Source organism: Orcinus orca, chromosome 10, assembly GCF_937001465.1.
Source record: "Orcinus orca chromosome 10, mOrcOrc1.1, whole genome shotgun sequence".
In the NCBI taxonomy this organism is placed as follows: Eukaryota; Metazoa; Chordata; class Mammalia; order Artiodactyla; family Delphinidae; genus Orcinus; species Orcinus orca.
The window spans coordinates 67,306,625-67,334,554 of record NC_064568.1 but is presented as its reverse complement, the minus strand read 5'-3'; the positions used below and the strand labels follow the sequence as shown (position 1 = coordinate 67,334,554).

Below are 27,930 nucleotides of genomic sequence, written 5' to 3'. Positions count from 1 at the left end.
CGCCGCAGCTAGAAAAAGCCCACGTGCAGCAACGAAATGAAGAGTAGCCCCCACTCGCCGCAGCTAGAGAAAGCCCACGTGCAGCAACGAAGACCCAATGCAGCCAAAAATAAATAAATAAAATGAATTTATTAAAAAATATATATATTAATATTCACTTTTAAAGAATATTGTAAAATCACTGGGAAATAAATTAACTGTAGCTTATAAAATAGATTACTAAAGTCAGTCATGATTAAAATTATATAGATCTAATATTAATATTATAAAAATTGTAAAAACAAGATGGTACTATTTCTCATTGTATAATTTGGAATAATGCCATATAATGTATAGCTGAATGCATTAATTTATTAAGTGAAAAGTAGGGTAGAAGGCATGTTAGTCCCTTGGCAAATACCGGTTTCTGCTTGTGTTGAACTCTTATGTTTGGCTTTTGGGAACAACTAAATAACAATCGTGTAACAAAAAAAGAGAAAGAACTCCAATAATTTTCTTAGACTTCATGATCAAACTTTTTCTTATGTATTTAATAAAAAAGAAAGTTTTTTTGTTACGAAATAATGGTTTGAGCAGCTAACAATTTCATTTTTTGCTAGCAGGAGGTAGAAAATAGGAAACATTTTATAAGATGAAACAAGAAGATTGATTGTAATGGGAATATTTTGTTATGAAGGGAAAAAACGACCCCTTCCTTCTACTCCCCAGGTTTTTACACCCTAGGCCATGCATCAAGATTCAATGTAGGTGAGGGATATGCCTTTCTTTTGTAAAGTAGGACAAGGATTATGGTGATAGAGGAGGTAGAATGGAGAGTGCATGAATATGCTGGCTGGCTCTCAAACAGATGAGTTTTAGGGAAGAATTCTTATGGAAGTTGAGGATCTGGAAATGTATTCCCTTAAAACTCTCCTCAGGACTTCCCTGGTGGCGCAGTGGTTAAGAATCCGCCTGCCAATGCAGGGGACACGGGTTCAAGCCCTGGTCTGGGAAGACCCCACATGCTGCAGAACAGCTAAGCCCCTGTGCCACAACTATTGAGCCTGCGTTCTAGAGCCCGTGAGCCACAGCTACTGAGCCCATGTGCCACAACTACTGAAGCCTGCGCGCCTAGAGCCCGTGCTCCACAACAAGAGAAGCCACCGCAATGAGAAGCCTGCGCACTGCAATGAAGAGTAGCCCCCGCTTGCCGCAACTAGAGAAAGCCTGTGTGCAGCAAGGAAGACCCAATGCAGCCAAAAATAAATAAATAAAATAAATTTTTTTTTAACTTAAAAAAAAAACTCTCCTCAGATTGATTTCCTTGCACAGGTACCCCCCTTGGAAAGTCTTCACATACCTTTAGGAAGAATTCCTTGGAAAGTCTTCATGTACCTCACTTTAAAGACTGCTTGATATAGACAGAGCCATACTCCACTGGCCCTGACTCTACATTATTCTGGGACATAATTGCAAGTGTCCTAGACAGAAGGAGGAAGACTTGGTGTTTTTGGAATAGAAGAGGGTTAGGAGAGAAGTCAGAGAAGATGGCCCCAAGTTGGTATAGTCACTCACCATGGTCCTGGATATGGTCCTCAGCTTTGCAGTTCTAGAAATGTGATTTTTGTCAGTCCACACAAAGGTGTTCATATTTTGTCACACTGAATCAAACTCACAGGAAGTTAATGTATGAAATAGAATGCCAGTGAATTAATTTATACTCATAATCACCAAGTTGACTGGATTCCCTCTCCTGCTGGGAGATCTATGTAGAAAGGTCAGTTGTAATCAGTCTTACATGAGGAGTGCGGATCTTGAGCATGGCTATTGCTATCAAGCTGTGATGGCCTGATGCGCGATGCCTGGCACGTAACAGGATCTCAGCAATTGTGGAATAGAATGCACCTGTCTCCTTTATAGATGCTGATGGGGAAGTTCAGGATTCTGGTAGGCCAACCCAACATATGTTTTGATCAGGTAGATTTTTCCTTGTTCCACTTAAAGGGCTATATCATGTAGCTACTAAATCCAATAAAATGTCACGTCAGGGAATTATGTAATTACAACAATTAAGTTTTATCTATCATCTCTGAGCCTAGAAATGGCTACTGTTCATTTATAAGGGGTTAGAGGTTGCATTCCCAAGACCTGTATAGTAATGGTGGTAGTGGCTGAATGATCTCCATTTCAGAATTCGGTTTGGCGGCCAAGAATGTACTGCATAAAAAGAACAACGTTGGTGAATCTCAGTGCTGGTACTTTGCTAGAGATGGGACATCTTTACTAGGGAAGTATCTTAACCACCTATGGCCTGGCTAGATTTTGGGGACTGTACTATGATAAGCAACAATACCCCAAATTTCCCCCACTCGGGATAATTCTTGATACTGCTTTTTAAAACAGACGAGCCTTTTCAAATTCTAAAATCATTAGGAATAAGATGGATAAATGAAAAATTGGGGTAAGTCCTATCTGGAAGCAAGAAGACACTTTGTCTCCTCAGAGCTTTTTTCCAGCTCTAGGGTAAGCCATTGAGAGAGGAAAAGATGCCAGGCTGAGAAGTTTCATTTAGTATTTTAATAATAATAATAAAAAAAGACAATACAAAATCCAAACATTTCTTTTTACAAGTTCAGAAACATTTTTTCCCCCAAGTGCAAAATACTCTATGAACTGCATCATTTATTGTTGTGTAGGAGATGCTTACTATATCGGCAGCAGTGGAAGGTAGATATAAATACAATATTTTGAGATTTCTTTTGCATTAAAAAAAAAGCCTCCCACATGGTAATGGTTATTCTCTGAAACTTAAGTTCGACTCACACAGAATAAAGTTTTTGGTTTGTCCAAACTGTTACAATCTGTGTTGTCTAGATAAGCTGATAAAAGAACTGGGGGTTATATTCCCTCTTATCACATATTTTTCCCTCTTATCATATATTTTTGTAGAGGGTTCCTAGTCCAAGTAATGGCCCAAGGACAGAGTGTGCTACCTTTGAGACAAGTCAAATTTAAAGGTATCCTTGTGTTGTTGGCTTCCACTTTTCTCTTACAGTGCTTAGGAGAGAAGCCAAGCAGGTTAACATTATTTTCTGCTTGTGGTCAGTTATACTTTGTCTCCCTTCCTCTAGTTTGAGCCTGTTATATTGAGGTTAAGCAGCAAATACAGAAGTCTGAACGCTCTATAATATTTTCTGACATTTGAGATATGGCCCCCTAATCTCCACAGTCACCTCAAACATGCATATGGAGAAAACTTCTTGGATATGAAAACTTTCATTAGGGCTGAAGACCAGGACTGTACTACTGAACTTTCAGCAATAAATCTGAGCCTCCACCACCTCAAATTAATCCAATCCTGGCAGAGTCTGAGCAGTCACTGCTCAATGTCAACCTCTGGGAGTTTGTAGGCCTGGGGCAGGGCAGTTCAAGTCCAGGCTCTGGTCAGTTTTGTTCTGACTTTGTTCTCTAAGGTTTAGGGAATGGGCCTGGCCCAATAATACAGAAAGACAGAGGCAGAGAAGTAAAAAGCGATTGCCACGTTGCTGAAGACATAAGTGCCTTTCTGATATGCATCACTTGGCGCTTGCAGCCCTTGCAGGAATGGCTTCCCATTCCCAGACTCAGATCAGGGCAGGTTTTGTACTAAGAAAAATGAGGCCTCTCAGTACTGCGGCCGTACGAACACCTCATCCTGCAGAGAGGCCTCTTGGCTAGTTCATGAAGGGTTCCCATTTATACCATCTTCCCACTTCCCTACAGTGGTAAAAACCTCTTTTTCTGTCTGACCTGTAAAGGCCTAGAGAGTCCCTGAATGTTGGCTCCTCAATCCACTAACCCTTAGTTTGATGCCCCTGGGCCAGCTTCCTCTGTAGGTTTAGGAGCAGCTTTGCCTGGATTCTTAACTCCCAACTTGGACGACCTAAATTAAACTTGGTGGACATTAGCAGGTCTTCACCTGCTCTCCAAGATCTGTCTTGACATTAGTTAAGAAGCTTGGTGGTCTCTACTTTCCATACTGTGGAAATAATTTGCAAGCCCCGGAAACCATGGAATTAAATGGTTAGAGGAAGTGTGTTTATGTGTGTGTATGAGGGTGACAGGAAAGGAATGGAGAGCAAGAAGTCAGACCCTGAAGGCATGAACTGGGAAGCACTCTGACTGTTTGGCTTTCTGAGAGAGATGCAAAATGGTAGGGAGAGAGGAATCAGAAAGTTATCCTAGCTTCTGGTGGAGAATGAGGATGGTCAAAGTTGATTAAAGCAGTTTTCATGGCATCTCCTGGGAAGTGTGGATACTTCTTCTATTAAATGACCATTCCCCTGCTTGGAAGCAGCCGTTTTGTATCTCTACAGCAGAGCCTTCTTTGACCCAGAGAGACAAAGGCAGCCAGACACTCTATCCCCAAGGGCCATGGTGTTGGCTAATGGATGTCAGGGGATCTAGTTGTGACATTGGTTACCTACTGCCTAAGGCTGTTTCAGTTGGTGAATGCTACTGATTGGGGGGGTGTCCGGCTCCTTTATTTAGTGTTGAGCCTCCTTGGGGAGCAATAGCCTGAGACAGTCATTAGAAGTGAGCCCTAGGACTCAACCGTTAGCCTCTGATTGAATAGGGCTACAGCTTTGGGGGAACTAGAAGGAGCAAATGGAAAATAATTTTATAGGCAGCAGTGGATTGAAGGTGGAGTATGTGCAGGATCTGGACTTGGGCATGGACTTGATTCTTCTTCCTTTTGAAAAGCAGTAGTTGAGGAAGCTAGGCTTGAAGTCAGCTCCAAGAGGAAATGGCAAACAGGGGTAGGCAGAATGGCCAACGTCAGGCAAACAACTCCATGCCTGGATAACTGTCCTATTCTTGGCTCCCACAGCCTTGTCTCTGGCCTCAGGGCCCTGAGTCGGCCTATCCCCAGGGGGTTTGTCCTGGTCTTCTTCCATGTGCACATCAGGGGAAAGCTGGATGAAAGCAGGGAAACGATGGAGGTTTTCCCTACTTGGGGTGGAGAATCACTAGCCAATTCCATTGGCCTCTACATTCTTGAGGTCCATGCTGAATTCATGGAGGCACAGGGATGGTGGGATTGGTTTAGCAAACACAGGTCCCTCTTCTTCCCGCTCCATCAAGTCCCCAGAATTACATATCCTACATATCAGGTGCCTCTGCTGGGGGAGTAGAGACAGATTAGATGCTCCAGCGCTCAAGGCTCATGAGATTCAAAACCTTTTTCTTCCACTCCAAACATACACTCTTCTCTCTTAGGCAGCTATAAATAGGGTTGTTCTAATAGAGGAAAAAGAAACAAAAACAAAAAACAAAACCAGAAAACAAAAACCCCTCCCTCTAGTCAACACAGAAAGACTCAAAACGATTGCACTTATTAGATGTGGACAGGGTGGCAGAAGGCTCGCCAAGTGCACACATTCCTCTTGCTGCCCACGGCCTGGGGCCAGAGGTAGGTGGCTCTGGGCTGGCTGCAGAGCGGGGTCCTCTTTGGTGGGGCCCACAAGCCATCTGGGACTACAAGGGAAAGACAACTCTGGGGGCAAGGCCCAAGCTGGCTTTTGGTCAGCAGCCATGTTTCTTTAAGGACAATACTTAGCAAGGGGAGTAGGGCTCCCCCAGGGAGCACTCAGGTGGGAGTGAGGGAATGGCTGGGCCAGGGAAGACAAGTAAGAAAAGGGATTAGTGTTTGAGGCTGGCTTCCAATTGTTCTGTGGTCTAGTCCTTTAGAGGACACATTTTCTTTTTTTTCCGTTTTCTTTTTTTGCTGATGCTTTAAAACCTGGTTTCTGTCCTGCAGAGATAAAGTCTCTCTTGGGGAGCAGCAGCCACCTGCCTATTCAACATGGTAATTCCTGCTGCTCTTCCTCATTCAGCTGGTGTCCACTAGCCAGTGGTGTGGGCCTTTTGTAAGCCCTCATGAATCGGACCCCAGGCAGTTGTGAGCGAAGAAGGAGAGGAGCTGTGTAGACAGGAAAGCTGGCTGTGTGGGCAGTCCAGGGCTCAAACCACGTGTCCCAGAGGACGAGTGCTGGCATTAAGCCTGTAAGTCAAAGGCTTCTTTGGCAGAACCCTGGGCTGTTAGAATATTCCTGGGGGGCACAGCCAGGGGACATTTTGGCTCCTGTCTAGCAAGGCACAACCTATAATGGCAGAAGCCCCTCTTCCCCCTCCCCATTCCCCACTAGACCCACTTCCTTCGTGGGCCTCTAGCACCCTTCCAAGCTGACAGGGTCAGGGACGTGAGCTGGTAAAATGGGCAGTGTGGCTGGGGAGGGGAGCAGGGTACTTACTGTTCCTTCACCCCTCGGGAGAACAGAGCCAGCACTGAATGGCTTTTCCAGGGAGCATATAGGAAATGAGTAAAGAGAAAGAGCGAGGCAGAAAGAGACAAGGAAAGGAAGCTAGAGGAATGGAAAGGGAGAGTGCTTGGTCTATATGGAGGTTTTTTTTTCTCCAAAAAGAGAGATCGGAGAGAGTCCCTCATCTGAGGGTGGGGGCTGCCGGCTCTGAGGGCTAAAGAGTCTGGGGGCTTCAAAACCTGGGTCTCGGGCCTAGCGGCACTATTTATAGGGCCTCAGGAAGCTGGAAACTTTGGAGCGGAGCAGCTTGATGAAGGATTTGGGCAGCATCTCCTTGTGCTTCTCTGTGTACTTGAAGTAGTTCTGGGGGTGGGCCAGCACCTCGAAGAAGGCCTTAATGAGCTTCTTGTCCTGCAGAGGAGGGCAGGTAGCAATGTCAGCATCAGTGTCAGTGGTGGGAGAGAGGACCACCAGCCTCCACTCAGCAGCAGCCCCTCTTGATGTCTAATAGGCATATCCAGAAGTGAAATCTGGATTCCCATCCCCCCATCTGTTGCTCCTTTGGAATTCTACAACTCAGTCAGTGGCAGCTCCATCCTTCCATCTCTCAGTCCCAGTCCTTGGAGCCATCCTTGACCCCTCTCTCTTGCTCACAACCACAGCAAATCCTGTTGATTCTACCTTTAAAATATATCCAGGGTCAGACCACTTCTCACTGTCTCCAGAGCTACCACCCTGTCCAAGCCACCGTCATCTCTCACGTGGCAATGGCCTCCTAACTGGTCTCCATGCTTCTACCTACCCTTGTCCTTCTACAGACTGTTCTCCCCTACAGCAGCCAGAATGACTTTTTTGGTTTTTAATTAGATCACATCCTTCTTCTTTTCTAAACACTTCTCTGGTTTGTTTTTGTTTTAATTTATCTTTTATATCTTTATTGGAGTATAATTGCTTTACAATGGTGTGTTAGTTTCTGCTGTACAACAAAATGAATCAGCTAAATGTATACATATATCCCCATATCCCCTCCCTCTTGAGTCTGGTTTCTTTTATCACTCAGTAAAGCTGAATCCCTTTCATGGCCCATAGGCTGAATGTGATCTGTGCCCTGCTGTCTCTCCTCTATCCCCGTCTTGACTCTTCCTTACTCTGCTGAGCTGCACTGGCCTCAAGGTTCTTGAACATGCCACACGGCTCCCATGCTCCTGAGCTTGGAATGCTCCTCTCCTGATCCTCTAATGGGTAGCCTCTCACCTCCTTCAGGTCTCTTCTCCTCAGAGGCCTTCCCTGACCACCCCGTCTGAAACAGCAACGTGATGTGTGGAGAGCCTACTGGGTGCCAAGCACTGTGCATTAGGACTCAGCTCTTCTGGCTTCTAGGCTAGTGTTCTTTCCATTGCATCAGCAGATTTTTAAAACAAGGGGTGGAGCTTCCAGCCTCTCATCTCCACTTTAATCAAAATGGTGCCTCTACTTTATGCATTGGAGTTCCACAGCACATTTGATATAAGGATTCAGATGCTCTAAAAATTTTTGAAAAGCATTGCTGAAATTATACTCTTTGCAGTCTGCAAGTTCTAGATTTTTGTCATTGTGTCTCATTTTGATAATAATACAAAAATTATTTTATTTATCAGAAAGATAACTTTTTTGCATGGATAATTTATGAAGGATAATACTGTGACTAGGACTATATAGTTTCTTTAGTAAGATTTTCTCAAACTGGGATCCACAGACCTAGGTATCCAGACCATCCTTCAATGTTGGAAACATTCCTTTTCCTTTAAAAGAGGTCTATACCGAATTAACTCTGAGAAACACTGTACTAGATCTGCTGTTTTTCTGTGGGAACTGAGGAGGGAGTAAGGGAAGGCAGGGACTTATGCAAAAGCATCTTTCTAAACCACATTTTCCGTATATGTCTTGGTGGAAGAGGTCAAGGACATTTCATCTCCTCATCCTCCCTTCCTCTTCACCCAGAGTGTAAGACAGTGTGAGTGACACTGCAGTCAGATGGGCTTGGGCTCAAATCCCAGCTTTACCACTGGGCAAGTGCTCTAACTCTCTGTGCCTCAGTTTTCTCATCGGTAAAGTGGGAATGATGAAAGTACCTAGTTCATAGAGCTATTGTGTAAACCAAATGAAAATATTCAAGTAAGCACTTAGCATATTGCCTGCACATTGCTACGTGCTCATTAAACATTGGCCATCATTGTTCATATTCACTCACCTTTAAAATCTCCTGGTGGTTTTCAGATGCATAGAGCCGGCCGTCTCGCACAATGTCTTCTACCAGCTGTTCATAGTCCTCTGCAAGGTCAGCGAAGGAGAGGGGCTCAGGGGTGGGAACTCCTCCTGCTTCCTTGCTCCCCCCAAGACCCATGAGCCTCCCCTTTCTCACCCACTTCCCTGGCTCTTCTGCCCTTGCTCACCATCATAGGTAACATAGGGAATCTGGAAGCCACGGGCGCTGTTGGCCTCACTTGTCTTGAAGTTGATCCAGAGCTTCCTGGAGCGGGCTGTGAAGGCGATGGGGCGCTCGTACGTCTGGCAGGTCTCATAGGTGGTAATGGAGGATGGGGAGGCTGGGAAGGCAAGCAGCAGGTCAGGAGAGAGCAGGGCAAGCTCTCCAAGTCCTCCTAGAGTAAGGAATCATGCTGACAGAGGCCCTCCCTCATGTATGTAGCTCCCCTACCCTCCAGCATACACATATTCTCTCTCAATGCCCTGGGCTTGTTCCACAATTCCTCTGACATCCAGGTAGTCACACAGTGTAAGAAATTTGACATTTAAGTGAATGGAACAGTAAAAATACTAGAATATGGGCTTCCCTGGTGGCGCAGTGGTTGAGAGTCCGCCTGCCAATGCGGGGGACACGGGTTCGTGTCCGGGAGGATCCCACATGCCACGGAGCGGCTGGGCCCATGAGCCATGGCTGCTGGGCCTGCGCGTCCGGAGCCTGTGCTCCACAATGGGAGAGGCCACAACAGTGAGAGGCCCGTGTACCGCAAAAAAAAAAAAAACAAAAAAACTAGAATAGGAAAGTGACACATGTAAGACTATTGGAATTCTACTCCCAAAGCTGGCTTTCTTAACTCTGCTCTCCACCGAACACATAGCATTCATTGCTGTTTTCCTTTGCTCCGAGGCCTCCCTCATCATTGCCCCAATTCTTCCAGCACCAATTTTTTTCTCTCTCCCTCCCAACCAGATTTGGACTGCCCTTCCCTGGCCCAACTCTGCAGCCACCCACAGTTCTTTCTCATGACGAGGACGTCCCCACACTCGTCCTCAGATGGCAGGAAGATCTCGGGTACCACGATAAGAATCTTGCGCTTGGGTGGGGGGTTGATGTTCCAGATGCACTCCACGCCGGCTGGGTAGTTGCCTGGGTAGTTGGGAGACTCGATATAGCCAGTGAACTCACCCAGCTCCCCACCACACTGGCGATCTGTAGGCCAAGCCCCGGTGGACAAAGCAAGAAAGAGAAGGGAAGTCAGTGGGGAAATAGGTTGGGGAAATTGAAGAGTTCTGAAGTGGAAATCAGATACATGTAGGCAGCCTCCTTCTTAGTCATCATCTCTTCTCCAAGTTCTGGGTCTCCCTTCCTTCCTGCCCTTTTAGTACCTTCTAATCTCACTCTACCTGTCCCTGCCTCCCCACTACCTGCCTCCCTCCTCTCCAGGGAGAGGGTGCTATAGGGCCCAGCCCAGCAACCTGTCTTGAGGTTGAGTGGGTTGGGGAGAGATGGAGGGTGGGACTTTCCTGCCCATCCACTGCCCAGCCCTGCTCCCTGTTGGTTTACTCCCTGCCCACCTCTGGCTTCCTCCCATGCCCACTGCTCCCAGGCCTCTCCACCCCATTTTCCACAGCCTGGCCTGACACATACTCTTGCACTGGGCCACACTGGTGGAGCCATCAAAGTCAGTGCTTGTGTTTCCTGGACAGCGGGTGCAGAAGTTCTGACGGAAGTCGGGCTGATAGGAGCCCATGGCACAGCGGATACAGCGATGGATGCTGGTGTTGTAGTAGTGCCCAGGGGAGCACTGGACTGCAGGCAAGGGGGAAGGGTAGGAGTTAAGATGGCAGGCAAGCGGGAGTTCTGGGGCAGGACACATTCATCGTAGAGAATGAATGAAGACGCCAGAGTTCCTTCTAGAGTCTCAACCTTGCCTAGTCAGGCCAGAATTTAAGCTCAGGGGAAAACGAACTTGACAGAGTGGTTGGCTACAGCGCCAATCCTGTTCTTTCAGGCACTGAGCACAGTCGCAAACCTGTACAGAAACTCATTTGTAGTATAGAGGGGAAGGTGACACCAGCTTTCCAAAGCAGAGGGGTAAGTAGAACTGTTACTTATTCCCCAATTCCCACGCTTGGGACTGGTGGAGGGTCAGGACGGGTCCTATGGGTAGGATGCAGGGGTTGGTCACGCAGCTGGGCCTTTCCCGGTTTGGAGAAGATGGTAGGGCAACATACTTGGGTCTACTCTGGGGACTTGGAGAGTTTTTTGGAAGTAGCTGGGGTTGGGGTCCTGTACCGAGGGGAGTAGCCCACTCACCTTTAGTGTCACAGTCTTGGAAGGAGGCGGCTCCCTCGTGCTTGGTGGTGAGGCTCCCACCGCACGGGAAGCACAGAGTCCGTCCCGCTTCAGGTTGGTAGGTGCCACGTGGACATGGCTGGCAGGGCTTGAAGCCATCTACAGAGTGTTGGCCAGGTGAGCACTGACCTGCAGTAAACCGAGGGCCCAACTCTGATGGGGATGTTCCTGGTCATCCCCACGGGGTCACCCAGTCTCAGGGGACAGAGGCACACACAAACAGGATGTTGACTAGGAGAGTGGCCTGGGGCCTGGGCCTGCCTTGGGAAATCCCATGCCCATGGGCGTCCCAGTGCCCACCCTACCCCACTCTGTATTGTTTGTTCCCCTGGCACCTGCACATGTGGTGACGTTGGTGGCTCCGAGAGGCCCGTGGGCATCACTCCCAGGGCAAAGGTCGCAGGAGAGCTGCCCTTCTCTCTCCTGGAAGGTGCCCGCCGGGCATGGTACACACTGCTCCGTCTGGCCGTGGTGATACGTTCCCTGCGGGCAGCTGACTGAGGGAGAGTCGGCCGCGCTAGCCACCCACCCCCCACCTATTTCCCACCACCCAGGTCTGGGACTCCCCTTCCCTCTCCCCCCAGATTCAAGGAGAATCTCTTTGTCTGGGAACAGACAGAATCCTGCTTGGGAGAATCAGGGGCCAAAGCCATGTGCAGGAGGGTTGGTGGCCTGACATGATGTCCCTCTAGATTTCAGCTTGGGACCAAGGAGTGGGGGATGATGGGCAGGAGTGTCTTGGCTGCCTCACAATTTGAGAGATGCAACCGAGGCCGTAAAGTGTCCTGCTCTGAACCAGACCCAAGCTGAGCCTTCCCTACTCCCCTGCTCCCCAGCAAGCTCCCTTACCACACTTGGCCCCAGAGCGGTGCTGCCCGGGCCTACAGGCCTCCACTGGTTCCGCTCGCTCCCCAGCTACTGGGCCTGGTTTGTGGGCCAGCTCATAATCAAGGCCTGCCAGGCGCAGTAGGAAGCGGTCCTGGTTGATGGACTTTCTAAGCATCTTCAGAGACCCTTTCAGCCGCCGTTCCATCCGCTGTCGCAGGCAGGGCAGCCCACAGCCAGCTGGTGGGGGATGGTGTTATGAGTCAGAGAAGGAAGAGAAAGAAAGAGAAGGAAGAGAAAGAAAGAGTCCCTCCTCCCTGTGAGCAGGAGGGCAAGGAAGCAAAGCTAGGAGCTAGGAGGGTCGTGGTGAGAGGGACTGGCTCCTGGGCTTGGCCTTAGGCAGGGTCTGCCCTTAATACAGGCTCTGCCCCTTCCTTCACTGCTGTTTGCCCATCTCTGCCCTCCCCTTTCCACCCTCCTCCCAACGGTGTCCCAAGTCCCACCTGTGGTTTCTTCAGCTCTGACTTCTGCCTCCAGTTCCAGGGTGAGCCGAGTGACTTCCTTGCCTGGAGGGGTCCGGGCCCGCCGGCCCTTGCCCTTCCGAGAGGAGTCACACTTGAGGTGGATGAAGGTGACCTGGCAGTCAGAGCAGGGGGCACCACCTGGGGGAGAGGCCTTGTCAACCTCAGGGGCACCCCCGGGAGACAGGGAATGTTCTTACTCCCAGCTCTCACTTTTCCACCCCAACTCAGACAGATCTCACCAGATCTCTGACTATAACTATCTCAATTCTCTTTTAGTCTAAGATACTAATCAGTTGGTGGGGGGATATCCTAGGACTTCCTTGGACCCTATGCCTACAACCGCTTCTTCCCCTGTTCTGTCCAGAATTCAGGGTGCCAGTGGGTTTTTGGAGATCCCACTAAGCAGAAGAGCTGAGGGGTGGGAAGGGTTTGGTGGCCAGATAGCCCATTGGAGTGGAGTCCCCAGTCCAGACCTGGCCCCAGGATTCTGCTGGCCTCCTCCGTTTTGCCTTTGTTTCTCAGGTGCAAACGGCATTTGGCATCTTTGATCTTGAAGGAAGCCCGCTGTTTAACCGTCAGCACTGCAGCCTCTAGAGGGATGGCAGAGCTCAGCACAGCCTGGGGGTCCCTTGAGGGTGGGGGCTGCTACAGAGGATGTTGGGAAGCTGGGGCCAGGGGCTTGGCTGGAGGAGAGGGATTATGAAAGCCAAGGGCATCGGCTGTTAAGGGTAGAGGGAGCAAGGCAGCAGGGCTGGAGAATTACAGAGGAAAAAAGGGGATCCAGGAAAAAGTAAGGCCAGGAGAATTCATAAGGAAGAGAAATAGGGGTTAATAAGCCAGAGAGTAGCATGGAACAAGGCCTCTGGGCTGGTGCTCACCATGGCAGTGGTTGGAGTTTGTGCTGTTCCCAGTGTGGCCAGCTCGGCCTGGAGCAGCCCTGGGGCTGGGGATGCCACAGCTCACGGTGAAGCCATTCTCAGACTCTGAGAGAAGGGGGCTGTCACAGCTCTGACCTGCCCCCTGACCCCCACTGGCTGGAGGAATCCAAGGGGACCAGAGGAGCTGCCTAAACAGCCAGGCTTCCTCCCTGCCAGCCCTCCAGCAACCTCCTCTCTGTACCTGGCAAAAACCGGGCCCGGGAGGGGCAGCTCAGGGCACAGGTGTCCTTCTTCCCAGACCGACTGCAGCTGATCATGGCTTTCGAGGCACCAGGACTACTGTGACACTTTACTGGCTCTAGGAAGTGGAGAGAAGCCTGAGGAGGAGAGGGTCTTCCTCTCCCGCCCTCTCTGTCAGTCCTTCAGTCAAGTAATTAGGAGGAAGAGAATTAGCTACATGTAGAACTGCAACTGTACACGGAGATGAATGAAGGGATTATTTACCAGGAACTTCACATCTCAAATGGCTACATTCTTCATCTCCTACTACCTCATACCTTCCTCAGTATGGAACTCCACATTTCCCAGGACCCCCAACTACCCCCCACCCTGAAACTGCAGTTCAAGACTCAGCCAGCAGAGGGCGCTGCCCACCTGTGCAATCCTTCCCGTTCCAGTGCAGCCGGCCCTGGCCTGCTGGGCAGGTACACTGGTAGCTGCCAGGAGTGTTGATGCAGCCAAAGCGGCAACCTCCCCGGTTGATACTGCACTCATCCACATCTGGGCGAGGGAGGAGGGAGACACAGACAAACAATGTGGGGGGGAAGTAGGAGCCAGAGAGTGGGCAGTGAGTGAGGACCTTTGGTTAGAGTTCCAGGCACTCTGAGATGATTCCCGGCCCGAGAAGAGCTCAAACCTAGGACCTCCTTCCCTTATCTCTGTTCCCAGTCAAAAGAAGGATTGAGAAGCGGCCAAGCTAACAAGCTTTTTAAAGCCTTCCACTCCTACCTACCAGTGGGGCTGTAATTCGGAAGCTAAGGATGGGAGTCAAGAGGCAGTGATGGGGATGGGAGACAGAAGTTTCGGAAACAGGATGCTGTTCCCTGATACTCTAATCTCTCAATTGTCTTAACCTCTCCCACTTCATCATGATGAATGCAGACATGGCACATGCACCTGGGGATTGCCCACAGCCACCAGCCAACTCAGGGACTCGTTCAGTTGAAGGGTGAGGAGTTGAGAGGGGCTGGGTGGCTGAGGGTCCAGATTTGCTGACTTACCCCCACAGTGGGTGACACCATACAGTAGGTAGCCGTGATGGCAGAGGCACTGGAAGCTCCCTGGCGTGTTGACACATATGTGGTCACAGGTTCGATCAAAGGAACACTCGTCTATATCTGGAAGAGCAAGGTTTCAAGCCGCTGAATCTGTCTTGAGGCACATGACCCTGTGACTCTGTGCTCAGGTGAAGGGCCCCAGGGAGGGGCCTTGGCTCTCTCCCTTAAACTGAAAAGCGTTCCTACCTCTGGCCCAGCCCTAAGATCAGCAATTCAGCAATGCCTACCCACCCCCTAAGCCCGCTCCATTTGGAGTCTTTGGAGTCAGGAACTCTTGAGGTCCGGTGCCTATGGATCAGGGCCACCACGTGTGGTTAGACTGGTCAGATCCTGCCAAGGATATGAACTGGGGTGAAATCCATCCCTCGCTTCTTGGCAAGCCATGTGCCCCAGCGTAGAGCTGGTGTGCCCAGAGGAAGGGGCACATTTGCTAATTCACAGCACAACGCTACCTATGGAGACTCTCCACAGTGTCCTTTGAGCTTCTCAGGCTCTGGCCCTCTGGCCTCTTTGAAGCTCTCCTACCCCGAGAAACTCTCCAAAGGGTTTGTCCTTGGCCCAAGTCTGCTCACCCTGGCAGTTCCTCTCATTGATGAGAAGCTTATAGCCCTTCTTGCAGCTGCATTCGAAGCTGCCCACTGTGTTGCGGCAAATGTGGTCACAGCCCCCATTGTTCAAGCGGCACTCATCTATGTCTGGGGAGGCAGGGCAAAGGAGAGAGAATCAGAGTAATACTGAAGGCTGGGGACAAATAGGGAGACAAGATCCCTCCCTCCCTCACAGAGACAGGGAGAATCAAGGAGAGCCCTGGGCCTGCCTCTTTCTCTCTCCCGTCTCTGTTTCTCCCCCTTTCAGGGTATCTGTGGCCATTAGTAACAACCTTGTTTCCTGAGACTGAGTCGTCTTAGAAGGGGAAAGATGGGAACCAGTGTCAGGCCCTCAGGTAATTGCCTAGAAGTAGGTGGGCACCTGACCTACAGGGGGCTAGTCCATGCCCCTCACTCTGCCACTGACAGCCCCTCCCAAGAAAGCTGGTGGACAGGGTTTATCCCCTTACTGTCCCCCACCCCTGCCTGCCATAAGAGCACGGTGGGGGGGGGGCGGGGGGCAGAGAGGTGGAGATTCAAAGGGGCAGCGCTTCAGAGAGGAGGAGCTAGAAGAGAGGCCAGGCAGGGAGGACAGGAGAGCCAGTGAGGCTGGGGAGCTGATGGGGGGAGGGGTGGGGGCCAGGCAGGGGGCTGGGCTGTGAGAGGTCTGGAGAGACTCAGGCCTGAGGCAGCTTTCAGCACTAAGAAGGGAAGGGAAGGAGGGGGGTGTGAACGGCTTCCTTCCTGAGGTCAAGTTCCCCAAGCGGGTGGCAGACAGGACCCAGGCTGCTCACCCCTACTTGGGGGAGGGGGCAGAGGGGGCAGTCTTCCACTTCACTCTTAGCATACCTGTCAACAGTCCTTCCTAGCAGCAAACCTCTCAGCTCTGGCTGTCTGACCTGCGGCCCCAGCCCTCCCCCGCACCCCAACCTCCTCCGAGGCCTCTCTACCAGCTGTTGGGCCAAAAGACACAAAGAGCAAGCCCAGGCCTTCCTCCAGTCCCCACTCCTTGTGACCAAGGGACACAGACCTGATGAATCACAATTTTCAGTATGGCTACCCTCCCTTTTTCCTCCCCCGCTCCACCCTTCCCCTAAACCTGGCTAATTAAAAGGTGGGGAAAATAGAATGGACAATGTGGGACATTATACCATAATAATAGCTAACACAGAGTGTTCCCCATTTGCCACGCACTGTTCTAAGACTTTACATATAGTTTATATGTAACTCATTTAATCCTTACAACATTCCTATGAGGCAAGCACTTTACTTGGTGAAACTGAGGTGCAGAGACACTAAGTAACTAGCCCAGGATTGCAGAGTTAATAAAAGGCAGAGCTGGAATCTGAACCCAGGCAGCCAAGCTCCAGCATCAGTGCTCCCAACTGCTACCCTAATCTCCCTCTGACCAGGAGAGCCTTTCCTCGGGGAAGGTCTGGGGAATGTGGGTTAAGAAGGTTATGGAACACACCTGTGACCTTGTGCATACATAGTCAGGGCTCAAATATCCTTCTAGACCCAGGAACAAACGTGAATGGCACGTTCATTAACCAAGAGGGTTAGGGACCCATAGGGGAAATGGGAATAAGAGTAAGGAAAACAAAGTGGGGCAGGGGCAGGGACACTAAGGAACTGGCTGGACTTTTTTTCTTTTTTTTTTTTTGCGGTACGTGGGCCTCTCACTGTTGTGGCCTCTCCCGCTGTGGAGCACAGGCTCCAGATGCGCAGGCTCAGCGGCCATGGCTCACGGGCCCAGCCTCTCCACGGCACGTGGGATCTTCCCGGACCGGGGCGCGAACCCGTGTCCCCTGCATCGGCAGGCGGGCTCTCAACCACTGTGCTACCAGGGAAGCCCCAGGCTAGACTTTTTTTGTGCCCCTTGAACTGAGATGGGGAAAGGCGGGCAGGAGACAAGCCTTAGTCACAGCCTCAGTTATTTACAATCAGGATCGTCTCCAGGGGCTTGAGTAGGTCCCACAATAGGTACCGTATCTCTGGTCCCAACCTCAGCCCCTTACCCTTACACTCCTGTCCTCCAAAAACCCTTACCTTTGCAGGTCTTCCTGTCCGGCTGCAGCATGAAGCCCACAGGGCAGCTGCAGTGGACGCCCGTCGCTGCATCGTGGCACTTACTGTCGCAGCCCCCGTTGTTAACAGCACAGGTCTCTGTTTAGGAGGGAGGTGGGAGATGGTAAGCTGGTTATCAGCTCGGAGGAGTCCCAAACGTGAGGGTATAGGAGGGAGCACAGAGGCCCAAGGGAAGGCCTTAGCCTCCCTGTGCTTTAGAAGGAGGCTCCCAGCCCCCTTCCTCCCATCACTCCCACCCCCATCCCCTCACAAGTACAGCCAAGCAGTCCACTTCCCTGCCCCCTACTTGATTGAAACAAGGTGGACAGCAGTGAGGCAGGTACAAGCCAGAGCTGTCAGGCAGGAATGTGCTGAGGGGGTGGAGGAGGTAGAGAGGGGAGGGCGCAGGGAGGGATGGAAGCTAAGTAAGGGTGGTCCCCGCCGCCAGGGATCAAGAAGGGACAATAGGAGTTTCCTCCTCTTTCCACCGACTATCTCGACTATCTCATTGGCGGGTGGGGGGTCATGGTGGGACAATCCTGGGAAGAGTGAGCCTGGTGATTCCTAAGACAGCTGAGAGATGACCGTCAATCCATTTCCCCTTCCTCCCTGCTCAGCTGTCTTAAGAACGATCCCAGTTCCAGGACTGACTGCTCATCCTCAGAGGAGACAGCTAGTACTCCATCATTTCCCAGCCCCTTCCTGGCTACCTCCAACTCCTCCCAGGCCCTCCTCTTAGTTCCAGAGGGAGATAAGCTGGCTGTTCTGTTGTTGTTTTACTTTCCTAATGGGGGAAATACTGTCTAGGCTAGGGGAGGGGGCAAAAGGAGAAGAATCCAGAGGAGAAGGAAGGGCGTAAGAAGATAGGTGAGAGAGTTAGAGAACCTCAGAGCTAAGTCTCTTCTGTTGACCCCTCCTGACTGATAAGCTTTCCCTCTGCTGAGAGGTCGGAGTTGGGGGAGTATGGATGGGCCACTCTCCCTATTTTCTGAATTCAGAGCAGGAGAAAAATAGAGGTTTAAACTGCAGCTCAGGAGAGTGAGATGAGCCCAGGAGAAAAAACATCAGCTCAAACAGTGCAAGGCCCTGACGCAGGGACTGTGAGGGAGGTGTGGTCCATCCTCTGGGGGGCCTAGAATTCTCCCATTAGAGAGACAGAATTCTGAGGCCTCCACTAGGGAAGAGAGGAGAGAGGTTCTCAGAAGCAGGGGAGCTGAATGAGAAAAGCGCTGGAAAGTACTATCATCTTCTTGAATCCTTGACTCCTAAAATTCAGGCCCAACCCTTGTCACTGAGGAGACCAGCAAAGCAAAGACTCCAGAAGAAGCCCAACTCTGCCTGTGGGACCCTGGTCATGCCCTGGACCCTCAAATGCCCAGGTCTGGGAGCAGCCACCGTGGGATCTCCTATGTGCCACTCCCACATTAAGTCTCTCCTAAAGTTCCCCGAGACCATGGGAAGAACCTAGGAGGGAACCTTGACTTCAGGCTCCATGCCCAGCCATCCCCCACAAGAGTGGTCTTAGCATAAGAAGAACCCCTCTAAGCCCTGGAGCAGGGAGAGGGGAACAGAGATCTTGCACCAAGTCTAGTCAATTCTGAGGGATCCAGGATGGGGAGCAAGCAGAGCTGGCACGCTGACCATCCCAGGCTGGACCAGGAAGCTGGGCACAGCTGCCTGCCCCTGCAGGGCAGAGCTCTCCAGAGGGGCCTCTCTGGCTGCCTCAAACCTCTGCTCCTCAGGCTGTGTATTTAAATCACAGTTTAATCTGTGCTTATTCTGTGTCAGGCACTTAGTAGATGCTATAATGCACTATCTCCATCATCACAGCAATACTAAGAGAGGACTCTTATTCTCCCTCTTTTACAGAAGAGTAAACTGAGGATCAGAGAGGAAAGCAGCTTGCTGAAGGTGGCACACTGAGAAGGTGGCAGAGCCAGGATTCAAACTCGGGTCTGTCTGAACTCAAATGTCGTGCACTTAACCATTATGGTGGGAGAGAATGGTGAGTGATGCTGGGACTGTGAGGTAATACGGGTAAGAACCCAAGGAGGGGATGGCATCTAACCCTATCCCACCCCGATCTCAGTGGGCACGATGGGTAAGTGCAGCTGGCTGGGTCTTTAGCTGTGTAGAAGGCAGAGAAAGGGAGGGGGCAGATGGCTGGGAAGGGGTGAGGTGTTAGAAGGTGGGACAAAGGAGCAGGAGAGGAAGGAGAGTGACAGGATCATAGAAAGAAAACCAACATGAAGGCTCCCAGGCCAGCTCGTGGGGACTCAGGTTTCCTGTCACTCAATGGGCCCGGTACCCAGGCTGCCAGGGGAGCCCGTGGGCATGCGGTTAGTGGGAGCCCCAGCGGGTTAGCCCTTCCCCTAGCAAGCCAGCGAGAGCAAGCGGAGAGAGCAGACATATTTACCATTAGAAACGGCCTGAGGGGGGATGTGCTGCTCTAGCCGCCTTTCCCCTGTTTGACATTGTAAAAAAGCTGTTTAGATGCTGCGCGGGAGCTACTGTGGCCCTCTGTGCCCCAACCCCTCCCCACCCTCCTCCTCCCTGCAGGCCCAAACCGCTGGCCCCAAATGATGAGCTCTGAGACTCCTACACTTCATTCCCCAGGGTTGTCCTGCCTGGTATCCTCCAAGAAGCCAGGCTCCCACCGAGTGACTGATGGGAAGCTGAGTCTCAGAGAGGGGCAGTCATGGGCCCAGTACTACGCAGCATGCCAAAGGCAGAGCTGGGATGCAACCTCAAGTCTTATAGGCTGCCAGATCCCAAACCCCAGAGGGTGCCCACCCTTTCTGCTAAACCGTACCGCCCTCTCAGCCCCCCCACTAAATCTGGATGTCCTGATGGCCCCGAACAACGAAGTTTCCTTCTACCAGGGCTGGGGAGAAAAATGAGATACAGGTCAAGGTAAAATCAGTTCTACTGGAGAAGAGGGAGAGGAACTTGGAAAGGACATAGCTATGAACCTTAGAACAGCCTCATTTGCTCTCTTCTGCCTCACTTGGCCATGGCCCAGAGGGTGGAATGGATCTTGACTAGAGAAGAGCTCAAGCTTAACAGGAGTATTTTCAAAAGCAGCCGTGCCCAGGACTATCTAAACAGAAAGACATCAGAGAGGGACCTGGCCTCACACCCATGGGCCCCAAGTTCTGTCCTAATCATGCAGCTTTTCTTTGGGGACTGCATGCAATTTCTTCTGGGAGTCTCTAGGATGTGTGAGTGTGTCCAGGGCATTGTAGGAGGTTTGGAAAGCAGAAGAATTAGACTTATGAGGGAAGAAACGAAAGGAGCTGGAACAAACCAGCCTGGAGAAGGCAACATGAAGACCCAAAAATGTTCCAAGATTTGGGCGAGTTAGTTCAGAGGGAAACACGCAGCAAGAGAGATTTTAATTAAGGAGCTTTAGAACTGTGTGTGCAAGTCTCTGGAGCAGGTACCTGAGGGAGACCGTTAAGAGCACCGTCTGCTCCCCAGTTCTTGTGACTGGGGGAAAGGCAGTGCTCTCTGCAGAGACGGGGTGGGTCTCTGGAGTGAGATGGGAGAGAGTCTGGTTCTGAACCGGAATATCTTGTCTCTCATAAACACACCAAGTGACTGTGTTCACACCTTCCCATCCCCAGCATGTTGTATCCCATGAGATGAACGTCCATTCATAAATATCCGTGCCCACAGGACAAGCTTGCCCCTGCCTGGCTCAACACAGCCTTTCCCCCAAACTCTCCGCGTTCATTTCCCACTTTTCCAAGGGGACACCCTGTCCCACTGTCTTTCTCAGCACTCTGTGAGCACATAGCAATTGGCCTTCACAAACAACAACAACAATAAAAACTAAAGACTTTTAGAGAATTAGGAATTAAGGAACTGAACTCATCTACGGGACCTAAAGATATGTGAGGTAAGGCCTAGGAATTCAGGACAAGGGGTCCAGGGGTTAAGAAGGCCCCAAACCAGGGTGAGAGGGATGGGATGCTGGAATTGGCGAGGAAGTGGGAAGGCTACAGGCAGAGCTCCACTGGAATGTGGAGGAGAGAGGAGGAAATGGGGGCCTAGGGTAAGAGGACTGGAAGGGAGATTTAGAGGAGAGCAAGGAGAGAGAGGAAAAGATACCTGCAGCCAGGAAACCCCATTTGTCAGTTCAAGGCTGGTTGTTCCAGGAAAGAGCACTCTGTCCCACCCTCAGTTCCAGAGTGGGGACACTGGGTTGTGACAGCTCCCATCTTACCATACTTGTCAACCAGGGCCTCTGCTCAGGCTTAATCCATTGCATTGCCCCAGCTTTCCTCCCCCTTCTCAACCACGGCCTGCGTCAACAAGCACCTCTGCTAATTATTCCCAACCTGGCAACACTTTATCCCGGATTAAGAGGATGGTCAGGCTCCCAGGGGCGGGACAGCAGGACCAATGGGTGGGGGAGGGGAGGAGGGTCAGGTGAGCCCTTCAGTCTCTCAGAGTCGTCTCTCACTAGACCTGGCGTTGTCTGGGTCTTCAACCCACTCACCAGTCATTCTGTTCTCAGCACCCGGGCCCCATGTGTTCCCCCCTCCCCTGGTTCCCAAGGGCCCCTACCCCCACCCCCATCACAGGTGGACTGAGTTCTCCACTGGCCTCACCCACCGATGCACGTCTTCCCGTCGGTATGGAGCACAAACTTGACGTGGCAGCCGCACCGGGGACCCTGCTCTGTGTCATCGCACGTGTGCTGGCAGCCACCATTACCATAGTTGCACGTCACTGTGCAGAGAGGGCAGGAGGCCTGTCAGCTTGCTTCTCCCTGGGTACCCCAGTTCTCCATAACATGGAGACTGGTCCTCTAATCTAGCTGCCTCTCCCACGCTCTCTTTTCTTCCCACCTCTTGCTGCCAAGGCCCCACGCCCTTCCTCTTTGTCTCCCCTTCTCCCCCACTGCCATCCCAGTTATCTCACATTTACAGTCCCGTTGGTTCTTGGTGAGCTCGAAGCCAGGGCGGCATTCGCAGGCAATACCCCCTTTGGGTGTCTCCCGGCAAATGTGGGCACAGCCATGGTTCTTGTTCATGCAATTCATTCCTTCTAAAAGGGAAGAGGAGGGCGGTGAATGTTCTGTACTCCTGCACGCCTAGAGGAAGAGAAACTAGAAGGGATAGCTGGGGCCTAGGGAAGTGGGAGGATTTCACTGAGGCGACAACACAGAGGAGACTGGATCCCCCTCACAGGGCCCCTGTCCTGCCCATAGAGCTGGGTGCTAATGAGCAGAGCTCAGAACTATTCTGAATGAGATATAAGTATTGACAGCCAGCCTCCCAACCCTGCATGATCACCCTCTCCTTCAAACAACCAAAAACTAGTGTCTAACAGCTGCCCCACACTGTGCTGGCACTGGGTGGATCTAGGAAGGATCCAGAAAAATGTAAGACATGATCTCTTTCCTCAAAGAGCTTACAAAGTGGGAAGAAGATAAGTAACATTTATCATGTGAGTGAGGAGTAATTAGTACAGATAATCACTATACGTCTTATTCAACAAGTATTTATTAAGCTCCTACTACAAGCAGGGCAGTATGTTAGGTTCTGGGGATACGAAGATGAATTAGGCATAGTCTCTGCCCTCAGGGATGTCACAGTCGGCGGGGGTGGGAGGGTAATGGCGGAGTCACAGAAACAGACAACACATACCCCACTACGCCTGCCTGACCCTCCCAAGCCAATCCAAGGAATAAGGCATGGGTGAGGTCCTCTCAGACAGCATCGGCTTACGGCTCAGCCATCTACAATTAGGAGCGACACTCATCTTGGGTCTGGACACAGAGGATGTCCCATGGTAGCCTCAATCCCATACGGACCCCCAGCCCCAAGTGAATTCTCCCAGATTTTCCTGTAACCCCAAGTATCTGTCCATGGAACCCTTAGGATGTAATTGGGTTGAGGGACAAGAGAAGAAAGAGTAGCAGAGGGTGGGACCTAGGGGTCACTGAGGGGAAGCTCCAGAGCAGGTGGAGAGAGAAGCCTGGGAGTGCAGGGCTGGGCCCTCCCAGGTCACAGGCTGACCTTCCGGCCGCTGGATGCAGGTGTGCTGGTTGTCGCTGAGGAAGAAGCCCTCCCGGCAGTGGCACTCATAACTGCCCATCATGTTGACACAGCTCTGCTGACAGCCACCGTTGCCCTCGGCACACTCGTCCACATCTGTGCAGGATAGGTGGTTGGTGAGGCCGTGGGTGCGGGCCAGGGTCTGGTCATGCGCTGGGACTTCAGCACCCAGGGCTGAAAGCAGTCTTAAGAATCCAGCACACATGCACATCCCCTCCACGGAAATCCAACTCCCAGCCTTACGCTAGGCAGTTCTCACCCACTCATCAGCTAACGTTCCACTGCTTGTGAAGAGGCCACCCTAAGAGGGAAGAGCTGGGGAGTTACGCAGGTGGGGAGGGGACATTCCAACATGGCCTCCCTTTCCTTCACCTGTTGAAATTGGGTCTGAAGGCGGAGGAGATTAGGAAAGGAGTCAGAGCAAGAGAAACAGAGATGAAGATGAGGATGGAGATTGACAACGGGGAGGAACTGTGGGCAGCTGGTTGTGATGAGCAGCCAGGGAATCAGGGCTCCATGTGCGGGGAGAGCTTTGGCCACGGTGCTGAGGTTGGAGGGGCAGGGTGGGGAAAGGTAGTGAACTTCAACTCATTGTGGGGCAGGGACCATTTCTGTGGACAGGCCATGACCCCGTCCTTCCTCCCCTTCCCCCATGCCTGGGCTTGCTGCCACATTCCCTAGCCTTTCTCCTATTTTGGTTTAACAAAACAAAGTCTGGTAGCTTGGCGGGGAGGGGTGGGGGAAGAGCTGCCAGGCCACACCCTGATTACCAACCCCAAATCATCACCCCCAGTCCCCAAAGCCAAGCTCATTCCGGGGCTCCCACTTCAATGCCTTGACTCCATCTCTATGCTACTTACTGCCCTCCCAAGTTCACAGTCCTTCTCAGTTTTCCTTGGCACAGGGAGGCATCAGGGAGATGGACCCAAATGGACCAATCTAGCTCCTAAGGGGCCTGACTCCTAAGGGCCTCATCTGTCCTTCTCTTCCCATCCTCTCTGCTGCGCCCTGAAACCCTGTCCTTCACCCTTCTGGCCAAGGGCAGAGAGGCCCAGATCCAGCAGGCTCCTGCCCGAGAGATGCATCTGTAGGGAAAGCCAAGGAGGTAAACGTTTTTTTGCCTTGCTCCTGTCCCATCTCCTACACCCCTGACTTCTCCCTATCCCTGTCTTCCTGCTCTTGCCCCGTCCTACATTCTATCCTTCTATTTGCTCCCTTCTGTTCCAGCCTTGTGATTTTGCTACTCTAGCCAAGTTCTTTCCTCTAGTTCTCAGTGGGGAAACTGAAGCCAAGGGCATGGATGACTTAGGGTTCCCCTAAAAGCCAAAGGTTAAGAGTCTGAACCCTAAACCCTAAGGTTAGGGAAGCATCAGCATCCCCCTCCTCCTCATGGTCATCGACATTCCTCCCGTTTATTGAGCACTTACCATGTACTAAGGATTGTACGGGGCTCTTTACACATGTTCTCTCATGGTGAGTCACACAGCAGCCCTTTGAGTGGGATACCACCATCCCTATTGCCCAAGGCTCCATAGCTAGTAAGCAGCAGAGCCAGGATCTGTCTGGAGCCAAATCATCTTCCTACCGTGCTCCACCTCCCGTGACTAAGCCCACTACTGTCATATCCTGGCCCTTCCCCTGAGAACACTTTCTAGCAGCATCTCCTTCATGTTTTTCATCCAGCAGAAGGATTATTTCATCCTCAGCATCTAGTTTCCAGGGGGAGGCTGACTTTGTTTTCTATTTTGTGGGAATGCAGCTTTTTGTTCACTTTCCTCTTCTTGCCTGGGAATAGAAAAGGCTAAAAACACCTCCTCCTCCACAAGACATGCCCTGCCCCACCCTCGCTCACCCAGACAGTTGTGTCCATCGTGTGCCAGGTGGAATCCATCATAGCAGGTGCATCGGTAATTGCCAGGGATGTTGACACAATCGTGCACACAACCTGCATTATCCTCCCGTTCACACTCATCCACATCTGTGGGCAAACAGGAGTTGAGGCAGCTGGACCCACCCGCGTGCCCCCGACTGTCCACCCCTGGGTTCAGCCTTATGGTGGTTTTTAAAAAAATATATAACCTCTGTGTATGTTTCTGTGTGTGTCTCTGTTCCCCATAGTTACTTTCATAGCCTACAAACTATTTTGCATTTTGCTACTTTCATCTAAACTTAAGTCATAAACATTTTTACGTTTCCATCCAGTCTTTCCAATTATCACTGTACATGGCTGCAAAATATTCCATTATGTTGCTACCTCATAACTTATTAATCCCTTTTCTCTATTGTTAGTTTCCTTCCATTTATTTTTCTCTCATAAATGATGCATCAAAAAACATATTCTCCCATATATTGTTGCTTTGAATTTCCTTGGAACAAGTTCCTAAACATGAAATTCCTGGGTCAAAGAGTATAAATAACTTCAAGATTCCTGCTAGTATGACAAAATCACTTTTCAATTCATAATGTCACCAGGAAGGAACGAGTGCACCTTGTGGAAGTCTTAACCAGCACCGAAGGTCATAAATTTAAAATAACATCTCAACTGCTTTAATTCGCATTGCTTTAATTATGAGGAGATGTGTTTGTTTATAGTATGAATTTCCCTTAGGGTAGATTGCCTGTTCTCATTCTTTCGGGGCATGGCATAAGGGTCTAAAGATGGAGGTTCCAGTGTCAGGGAACCTCAGGTGTTAGTCCCATGATTCTGATCCCCCCACCCAGTCAGGCTGTATGGCCGTGAACTGTTCCCACCAGGGCCTTAGCCAGCATATATGGTGGTGCCTTTGTGCAAATTAGAAAATGACACCCTCTCTGGGAAGAAACAGCTTTCCTCCAGCCCTCTCCCCACGCCAGCAGGGACTGCAGGCCTTAGTGTAATGTACAGCGTGGCCAACTGAGAGCAGCTCAGTGGGGGTCTCCCCTCTCCGGCAGGTCCCCCTTCTCCAGGTGCCCTCCCAGCCTCACCTTTGCAGTGTTTACCATCCCCTGTGTAGCCAGACTTGCAGATGCACTTGTACGACCGTGGGGTGTTCTGGCAGATCGCATCGATGTGGCAGTTGTCAGTCCCCTCCACACACTCGTCCACATCTGGCAGGGGCAGAAGGAACACATGAGACCCTCTCTTGGTACCTCCCAAGGGGTGTCTTGAAGGTGGTCCCTCAGGGCAAAATCCCCTCTCCTCTAAAATAGAGGGCAACCCCTCCAGAAGCAGGTGGCCTCCCCTCCGATTTCAGAATCTTTCTGAATTCCTGAAATTCCTGTAATTTCAGGAATTCAGAAAGAACGCCCACTCCCCTCAAAAATACTTAATCCACAATGACAGCTAAAATTCCATCATTTGAAACACTCCTCTTTGATTTAAAAACAAACAAACAAAAAACCTTTGGACTGGGTAGGTAGCACACTTGATTAGAAACATTCAACCTAGGGTGAATTAGTTTACCTTTCTTAGGAGCAGACTTAGAGGGAGGGGGAAGAGAAAGGCACGGGGACAGTGGCCTCTGGGAAAGTGGCAGGGTCCAGCGACTATTGGTAATTCAAGGAGGAAGAAAGGGAGACGGGGCATCTGCGGAATCTTCATCTGCCTCACAATTCTGCTTGAGACCAGGCCTGCTCCCACTTGCCCACCATGGCGCCAAGAATCTTTAAAGGAAAGAAGTTCCATCCTGGAAGATTTGCCTAGGCCCATCCCTCAACAGCAGAGGGACTAGGAGCTGGCAGGGGCTGTGGCACCAGCAACCTGGAGCCTGATAAGTGCTGCCTTTGCGGCTCTCCAGCTGATTCATCCAGGCCCACCCATCCCACCACCCTGAGCTCTTTCATCTAACCCCAGGTGTACCTCGCTCTGACACAAGGTGCTACTCACAGAGCTATGCTGAAGAAGAGGCCACCCAAGATCTAGCAGAAAAGCCAACGTTCAGAAAGGACATAGGAAAGAGAATAATTTATCATATTTGGGCAAAAGACTCCAACTTCTGGGGCAATGTTATGGTGCCCATAAAGCTGAACTGAAGTAGGTGAAAATGTTTCAGTCAAAAATGCGTTATAATTTAAGGCTGTGGAGGTTCGGAGATGACTCTGACCAGCCAAAAGGAGAGACAAAAAAGTAACATGAAGCAGGATGTGTCGAGTGCCACGAGGGCATTAGAGATAAGGAAAGAGGGTCCTCAACCTTGGCTGCACATCAGAGTCAACTCCCCTAGGAGATACCCAAGTGCTACCTCCAGAAATTCTGGTCAGCTGGTCTGGGCTGAGACCTGGTCATCAGTATTTTTCTAAAGTTACCCAGGTGAGTCTAATATGCAGCCAGGCTGGAGAATCTCCATTAAAAGGAAGATCGGAGGAGGAAGAGACAACTTCTAGCTGTGAACCAGGAAACCCAGGGTAGTGTAGCAAACTGCAAGTAAAGAAATGGGATTTGAAATCAAGATCATACCTTCCAAGTGTGACCTATAGGTCACAGAATTGCTTGGCTTTTGTTAAAATGCAGATTCTTAGGCCTGACTGCTGATCTATTGAATCCAAATCCTTAAGGTGCTTGATGTATTTTTTATTGAATGAATGAATGAGTGGATCAGTAATTGCTCCAATTTATAGACACCCATGAGTCCTAGCTTGAAACAGTTAACGGTTCTTTTCTTTTTGATGTCAAGAACTTCTGGGGTAGGACTAAGGCTTCCTGGGGCTAAGAAGGGAACTGAAATTTGGAAGAGTGCCCCCAAACACCTGCCTCAAATCTTCTGGGCTTCTATTCGGCTCTGCACTCT

The 27,930-nt window shown here is 50.7% G+C and overlaps 1 protein-coding gene across 2 annotated transcripts; it reads right to left on the bottom strand.

Moving 5' to 3' along the window:
- Positions 1-5,748: 5,748 nt before the first annotated feature.
- On the bottom strand, positions 5,749-25,142 carry SCUBE3 (signal peptide, CUB domain and EGF like domain containing 3). 2 transcript variants are annotated; one of them, XM_004267694.3, is made up of 20 exons: positions 25,017-25,142; positions 23,126-23,260; positions 22,026-22,151; positions 21,717-21,833; positions 17,079-17,195; positions 15,015-15,137; positions 14,386-14,502; positions 13,760-13,885; positions 13,347-13,463; positions 13,106-13,210; positions 12,701-12,817; positions 12,207-12,365; positions 11,728-11,943; positions 11,214-11,375; positions 10,840-11,007; positions 10,171-10,332; positions 9,535-9,732; positions 8,714-8,866; positions 8,512-8,591; positions 5,749-6,692 (listed from the first exon to the last, which is right to left on the bottom strand). In XM_004267694.3, the coding sequence occupies exons 2-20, from the start codon at positions 23,205-23,207 to the stop codon at positions 6,543-6,545; spliced, it is 2,595 nt and encodes an 864-aa protein (XP_004267742.2). In that variant the 5' UTR covers positions 23,208-23,260; positions 25,017-25,142; the 3' UTR covers positions 5,749-6,542. The 2 variants fall into 2 exon arrangements, with proteins under 2 accessions (XP_004267742.2, XP_049549716.1); XM_049693759.1 differs by having other exon boundaries at positions 22,026-22,148.
- Positions 25,143-27,930: the final 2,788 nt, after the last annotated feature.